This window comes from Triticum aestivum, chromosome 3D (assembly GCF_018294505.1).
Source record: "Triticum aestivum cultivar Chinese Spring chromosome 3D, IWGSC CS RefSeq v2.1, whole genome shotgun sequence".
Classification (NCBI taxonomy): Eukaryota; Viridiplantae; Streptophyta; class Magnoliopsida; order Poales; family Poaceae; genus Triticum; species Triticum aestivum.
In genome coordinates this window covers 592,722,167-592,729,810 of record NC_057802.1, presented here as the reverse complement: position 1 = coordinate 592,729,810, position 7,644 = coordinate 592,722,167, and the positions used below count along the sequence as shown (strand labels likewise).

Below are 7,644 nucleotides of genomic sequence, written 5' to 3'. Positions count from 1 at the left end.
GCCATGTTCCGCCGCCGCCGACAGGCCAAGCCACCGGCCAGTGCGACCTACGCCGCCATGACCAAGCATGCCCACCAAGCAGCCGGCACCACTAGATCTTCCATGAAGCCCGTCGCTTCGCAGCCTCCTCCCATCACCACACCGCCAAAGCGCCGTCGGCAGTCAGATCGACCGCGGCGCCGCGACGACGGCTTAGATCAGGGAGGAGGGCCCTGCGCCCCGGGTCACCCGCCTCACCCAAAGGAACGCGGGAGGGAAGGGGGCCTCCGCCGCCGCTGTCAGCCGCCCGGGGCTTTGCCCGGCGGCCTCCTCCAACGGCGACGGAGGGGGGGGGGTGGAGGGGTTGGGAGCCTGGCGGCGGAGGGGCTAGGGTTCCACCCGAGCCGCCCTAGCGGGGGCGACACGGGCGTATGTTTCCTTCTAAATATATATATGTATACACTCCATATTATACTATTAAAATAATATAAAATACAAACATAACTACTTAACTCATGGAAGGTACAAACTTGGCACATAAATTTTGCTTCAAAGTTTAAATCAAGAACTCCTATTCTTAGTAGCAATGAGTAGTATGGTTGATGAACTTATGGACCGTTAGCAGGATAATACCAAAAAGATCTCTGTGGAAATGCATCTTTTCGTAACAGTGTGGAACTGCTATCAGCTCGAACAGATTAACTGCAGCACCGGAACCTTATCAGTTAAGGCCTCAAGGTTTCCATGATTCTAGTTAGCCTTGCACGCCAACGGAATTAACCTGGAAGAAAACATGGAAGGCACATACAGATGCAACACATATTTTACCCAGCAGGATTCAGTTAATGCATCTGTTGTCAGATTGAAATCCTTTGGATTTCAAGTCTTCTATTAAAGCCTACGGCAGCAGCCACCAGTGTAAAACGATGGTGCGGTGCACAAAAGCTAAATACAGTATTAACGGAGGACCTAACAACCGCTACAGAGATACGCCGGTCGCCATCCTTCAGAACCAAAATATGATATTCTTACTTGATCTGCTCTAGTTTACTTGACCTGGTCTGCCTGCCAGTTGTCTGATTGCTAGCACTTCCATCAACAACTGAAGCAAAGTGATTAACTATCTGCCATCTGGCTCCTCAGTGATGGTCAAGTCATTATTACTGCAGATGGTGTCAGCATTATTACTGTATGGAACCCTACCCGATTCATCTTCCTTAGATACCCTTAGGTTGAAGTACGCCGGATGTTTAGGCTCTGGAAGATTAACATTCTCGCTGTTTAACATTGAGACGACAGTCGACATGGTTGGTCGATCGTCTGCGCGCTCTTGTACGCACATTAGCGCAATGTTAATGTACCTACTAGCCTCCGCTGCATGGATCTCCTCAACAATCGATGCTTCTAGAAGCTCAAGACATCTCCCTCCTTCCGAGAGATGCCATGACTGCAGAAAATTTATCAACATGAAAAAGGTGAATTCGGCCTACAAAATAATGGATATACGTGTGCGAGACTTCGCAAAATGCTCACATATCCAAGGAGGTTAAGAAAGTCTTCATGCTGATGGAAACCAGAATTCTTTTTTCCACTAAGGATCTCGAGAAGCAACACACCAAAACTGAACACGTCAGATTTGATCGAGTAAATTCCTTCAGATGCATACTCCGGAGCCATATAACCACTGAAATGAGTTGGAGGCACAAGTAAAATATTATATAAAAAATTTAAAGGTTGATGAATCAGCTAATTAATTGTTTCATACACTTACTATGTTCCCACCACCTTCTTTGTGCTTCCTTGAGTATCATTGGTGCTGAAAATTTTTGCTAGCCCAAAATCAGAAATTTTAGGATTCATGTCCTGGTCCAAGAGAATGTTGCTGGCCTTAAGGTCTCTGTGTATGATGCGCAACCGAGAGTGCTTGTGGAGATACAGTAGACCTTGGGCTATCCCTTCGATTATCACACATCTTTTATTCCAATCAACCAAAGTTGTTCGGTTAACATCTGCACATGAGATAGTGCATTTTATAGTACGGATGAAATGCAGTCCAAAATATGGTTAAACTACATTGTGCGTACCAAAGATGAAGAAGTCCAAGCTCTTATTTGGCAAATATTCGTACACCAAAAGTTTTTCCTCTCCCTTAATGCAGCATCCCATGAGCTTGACCAGATTACTGTGTTGTAGTTTTGCAATAAGTTCAACTTCATTTTCGAATTCTGTGAAACCCTGTCCTGAATGTGAGGCAAGCCTTTTAACTGCAATTTCTGTTCCATCTGGTAACTGGCCCTGGAAGTATGTACAAAACTGGAGGCATTATATTTTACTGAAATTACAGAAAATGGATTACATGCCATCCATGGGAAAAGGACTTCCGGTGTATACAGCAAACAGCATGTCAGCATCAAAATACCCAATAGATGGCCTTAATATTCCATTTGAGTGCATTACTTCTATTTCCTCCAGAGTTTCAGTCCACTGCTGAATAGTGCAAAATAAACATTTTATCCAGGGTTTCTTAATTTTTTCTTCTTTCTAGTTTAGGGCTACGTTAGGTTTCTTATGCTAATCATATCTGGTTGAGATACATTTATAAAACTGGATTTTAGGCTATATACAATATATGTTGATCAAGCAACTGTAAGTAAAAAAAAAAATCATTCTAGGGCATCGACAACATAATGGAAAGCATGCCGCTTCGCATTTTTCACTGTAGTTTGCTAGTACAGGATGAGTGATATGATAACTGCCATTGTGGATACTGGAACTTATATTATTTTCCAAGGTAGTTTACAAAACTAGGAAAATCATAGCAATATTCATTATAGATTGGACTACTGTAATTAGTGCTATTGTAAGTATATAAGGATAATTTTTAGGAAACCATGATTTAATGTATATTTTAGAATGAACATATGATTGAATCTTTTCAAGACAATGCATTTACCTTGTAGACAGGGCCAAAACCACCTTGCCCAAGTAGGTTTTCTTTGGAGAAGTTGTGTGTAGCATGTAATATCTCAGACAAGTCAAACAGAATGAACTCCGAACTCTTCTGTTCCAATCTCCAAGCCAATGCGTCCTCTTCCGGCCTATTCATGGCAGCTTGATCGTGTAAGATTTCCGTTCCTAAATTAAGGGGGCACACATACAACTTTAAGGCTGAGTACATAAATAAGTGGTAGTTTTTCTTAGAGGAATGTTGTAATCGTGATAACAACAAACCTTTTCTTCGCCTTCTCATCCATACAACAAAACAGATAATACACAGAAATATTGACAGTAATAGAGCTGCCACAGTGATAATCCAGAGCGCCCTCTTGCGTGAGTTGTGTCCTAAGAAAAACACAAAGTCATATATAGTTTTCATATAAATATAAAAACGAATTTATTTAGTGATAGAGGAAATGACAAATCAGTTGAGGTTTTGGATCATCTCACTCAAGCACACTTAACCAATTGAACATGTGTCGTCCCCCTTTGACCTTTGAACCTTCTGACTCTAGCTATGTTTTCAAAGAGGTGAGGCGAAGCGAGGCGCTGGGGGAGGGGGGGAGGGCGCCTCACTGCTTAAGCGCTAAAGCGTAAAGCGAGGCGACGCTTTAGACAAACTCTGAACTTGATGGGCAGTAGAATAGAGTACCATTTAGTGAGACATACATACATTGATTCTAATCCACTAGTGAGCACATATATTCTAATCCATCCACTAAGCAGTAAGCAACTAGCCAACTACTATAAGAGAGGCAGTAGCAGCACCTAACAGCAGATGAGCTGTGCGTAGCATAACACATAACAGAGCAGGAAAGGCATGACAAGCTGGTGCAGATCTGAGCATGGAAGAAAGAGCAAAGGGAGGGGAAGGGGGAGAAGAGAGGGCAGGAGCCATACATTGTGGTTGCGCAAGAGGAGGGGGGGAGGAGCTACAGCCGGAGAGGAGAGGGAGGAGCTGTGGCCGGAGAGGAGGGAGCTGGTGCAGATCTGAGGAAGCTGCTGCCAGAGGAGAGAGGAAAGAGCTGAAAGGCTGGAGATTTGCATGCTCTGGTTTTGGTTCTCTCTCTTTCTTTCCTCTACTGTAACTGTTTCACATGTGAGCCCAGTTTTCCCGCCCCTGTGTTCCTGCCCAGCCCCTTTTCCCCGCCAGAGATCTCTGTTCCCCTGCCTGGCAAGTCTAAGGCGTCCCATTTTCCCCAAGGCGCCAATCAGGACGCCTAAGCGGGCGCTTCAAACGCTTTAATGTCTAAGGCTGACGCCTTAGACACATGTCTAAAGCGAGTTGGACGCTTTGAGCCTGGAGGGCGCTCTAACGCTTAAGCGACGCTTTAGGGACGCTTTACAAACAGAGGACTCTAGCATCTTTCCCCTTATCAATAAACATCCTTTTCTTTGTTATTGACTTATATTAGTTCTTCTACTTATTTCTTTTTATTCATTTATTCTGAAGCTCATGTCTACTTGTCTAAAAATGCTACCACGTTACCACATACTCCCTCCGTCCCATAATATAAGACGTTATTATGGGACAGAGGGAGTACATAATAAGCTAATTATTATAATAGTGAAAAGATCTAAGTAGCGAGTTACCTTGTAAGCAGACATTGCAACTATATAGACCAAATCAACTGCCATGAAAGACAATTTCGTGTAGAATACAGCTCTAATTTCCTGACTTACTTCTAGTAGCATATAAAATAATCAGTATAAGTTCTTTTTAATAGCTGCATCCATCACTCAACGGAAAGACAAAGGGAGTTCACTCTTCTTTTCCTAGAATTTTTCTCTAAAAAATTTATACCACGCAAGATGTGTGACATGTTACCTAAATCAATGAATCGAATTGAAGCCATGGTGCCATGTCCAACCAAGGATCTGCCAGGAAGGATGAGAATTTTACATACCATGAAGTTCTTGGATGGTTGCTTGCGCCTCCGGAGGTGGTGGTGCTTCAACCGGCGACTGCGACTGCGGGGCTGGGTTCGCGGTAATTATCGGCATAGTGTTGTTGTTTGGCGGAACTTCAGTTGCCAAGTTGATAATACGCAGCATGGGGTCCCCTTGGAAAAATGGGAATGTCTCGTACCTCATGGTACACCGTGTCCCCAGTACTCGACCACCTTTCTTACCATCCATGTACTTGAGTGTATACTGGTTGTAAGGCCGCAAACAGGCCGCACAGTCGTCCGCGGTCAGGTCTGGTGTGCACTGCATAAGGCAGTAGAGTGTAGGGAAGGAGCTGACGTCTAAGCGTGAGGTAGTGAACCTCCTTGAGCTGTTCACGGCCGATTGAGCCGTGCTGTTCAGAAGCGTGAACAACAAGAGCTTCGGGAAGTTCATCAAGCTCTCGATGCTCCCAATGACGAGTATATGTTCATTGACGGTGGTGGCGAGAAAATTCTGGTTGGAGAACCTGAGCATACAGGGATTGCTATCATAGTACACGGCGGCGTCCTTATTGTTCGTGCAGTGCTCCTGCCCGTCCTGGAAGGCGGTAACCAAACAACCCTCGCAGGCAGAGGAGTTGGTGTCCCCACGGCAGAGTGCGAGGGCGAAGATGACATTCGGAACATTGCCAACGGTGTCGGTAGCGAAGAGGGTGGTGCTGGATGCTGCTTTCTTCGGGAGGGTGGATGAGAGGAGCCTGAGGTTGGCTTCGTAGGTGCTCTTTGATTCGTAGTCGCCGCTCTCGCCACAAGATGGCCACATTTGGGCAGCGGTGAGAGGCACAAGGAGCAGGAGGAGGGGGAGGATGACCGTGGCCATCCACGGATGACAAGGCAGACCCACGGATGATAGGAACCTCATAACCAGGGAACTTGTAGATACTGAAGAGTTCTAAAAAAAAGGAGACAAAAAACTTATGTTAAAACAGGAAAATAATACTAAAAAGTAAAAATAATGTAGAGAACGGGAAAACGCCAGCATACATCGAAGGTCCACCTCCCCAACTTATAAACTCTGGATCATCAATAAGCGATGGCACGGCAACCTAAAGAACAAAGAGGAGAAATGTCCATCTGCTCAGAACTGCAACGACAGCATGCTATTGCTGGCAACAATTCTAAGAATTCGGAACCTGTGGTGCTAGAAGAATATGCTCCTCTGTTTGCGGCACCGGGCCGTCAGGAGCTGATAGTCAGATACACATGGAAGGAAACACCACCATCCATTTGAGTAGCTCTGGTGATCATGTTCTAGATATCACGCTGCAAAACTGAAGTCTTGTAAGCATCAAAGAAGTGTGTGCTCGACAATTAATTAATTAAGAGATCCAAAATGATCTAAATTACAAAGTTGAGATGTCACAAGCAGCCATTCAGATATCAGGGATTAAGCTGAAAGTTCCGGAAGTCTACTCCAAGTCAAAAACAGGGTTAAGCAGAAAGTCTATTCCAAGTCAAAACAGGATTAAGCTGGAAGTTTAGGAGGTCTACTCCATTCAAAACGCGCTTGGTATCTCCTTATTTTGACAGGCACCCGGAAAATTCTCAATTCAACATGTTGTTTACCGTGAGCAAAATTCAATGCTTTCTCTTCAAGTTGAAAAATGAATCTAGCCCCGCAAAAAAATTAAAACTAAATCTAGGGTCTTATCACTGGCTTATGGGTTGGGATACACTGCAGATAGGGGCCTGTGGGTTATGGATAGGGGCTTATAGACCACAAAGCATTGCATTGCGAGAGAGACTGTCTTAAACCATGAGGAAAAAATGGGGGAAAAGGAGGCGATTTCGTACCGGGTTTAGCACCGGAAGTGGAAGCACGACGGCGTCGCCGGCGCGCGACCTCCGTGCTCCTCACCGGCACGCAGCGGCCGGCCGCCGGCGCTCGCTCCGCTCCCCTGCTCGCTCGCCAATGTATCCTGCGGTCCAGGCGGCGTGGGCCGGAGATAGTCGGCAGAGTGGGGAGTGGGGGAGGAGGAGCCACTCGATTCAGTGGACGACGGCGGCGGAGTGCGCTTGTTTTTCAACTACAGTGGACGAGTAGGAGAATGACTGGCTGACCACGAGCCTCCGCCGTCCGTCTCTCTCGCAGTGCCGACTAGCTGGCTCTGTGGGCTCACATGGGCCTGCGTCGACCGTTCGGTGGATGTCAGCCCGGGCCGTCGTCACATGCCCACATGGCTGAAGTAATTTTGTTCTTTCTTTCGCAGATGCAAGGAGTGTAAAAACAATGTAGATTCAGGACAGTGATATCCCCGCTCACCAGGCTTAAGTCCTAGACTTTGACGATAGTGCTCGCATTTTCATGGATTTATTAATCCGAACCTTCTGAGGATGCTCGTTCAGTGAAATGAAATGTTCCCGTCGACTACAAGGCGTCAATGATGACTTGGTCAACCTCAAGATATTGTGTCGGCTCACTATCCCGGAGGTGCTCATAGGGATGTGGTGTCCATGCATTCATAAAAGTGAGTATATGTGCATATACGTGAGCATATTCAAAAGCTAGCAACTAACAATATATAACAACTACTCTGATACTATATATACTAAACAATTAACAAATGAGATGAAACTATGCCACATCCTTTATTTGATCAAATCATGCCTCTCCACCAAATTTGAGCTCATGTAACTCATCCATGTGAGCCCAGCTTCAAATCTTGGTTTCTGGTCAGATTTTCACTTTATGAATCAACCATATTTTATATTGCTTTAT

The 7,644-nt window shown here is 45.3% G+C and overlaps 1 protein-coding gene across 4 annotated transcripts; it reads right to left on the bottom strand.

The window, feature by feature from the left end:
* Positions 1–773: 773 nt before the first annotated feature.
* Positions 774–7,013, bottom strand: LOC123080768 (cysteine-rich receptor-like protein kinase 10). Of its 4 annotated transcripts, XM_044503712.1 has the most exons (12): positions 6,720–7,013; positions 6,059–6,188; positions 5,910–5,971; positions 4,884–5,817; positions 4,570–4,661; positions 3,650–3,717; positions 3,211–3,321; positions 2,933–3,077; positions 2,064–2,274; positions 1,751–1,988; positions 1,513–1,663; positions 774–1,426 (listed from the first exon to the last, which is right to left on the bottom strand). In XM_044503712.1, the coding sequence occupies exons 4-12, from the start codon at positions 5,785–5,787 to the stop codon at positions 1,100–1,102; spliced, it is 2,247 nt and encodes a 748-aa protein (XP_044359647.1). In that variant the 5' UTR covers positions 5,788–5,817; positions 5,910–5,971; positions 6,059–6,188; positions 6,720–7,013; the 3' UTR covers positions 774–1,099. The 4 variants fall into 4 exon arrangements, with proteins under 4 accessions (XP_044359647.1, XP_044359645.1, XP_044359644.1 ...); XM_044503710.1 differs by lacking the exons at positions 3,650–3,717; positions 4,570–4,661 and having other exon boundaries at positions 2,064–2,292; positions 2,933–3,114; positions 6,059–6,196; positions 6,720–7,012; XM_044503709.1 differs by lacking the exons at positions 3,650–3,717; positions 4,570–4,661 and having other exon boundaries at positions 2,064–2,292; positions 2,933–3,114; positions 6,720–7,012.
* Positions 7,014–7,644: the final 631 nt, after the last annotated feature.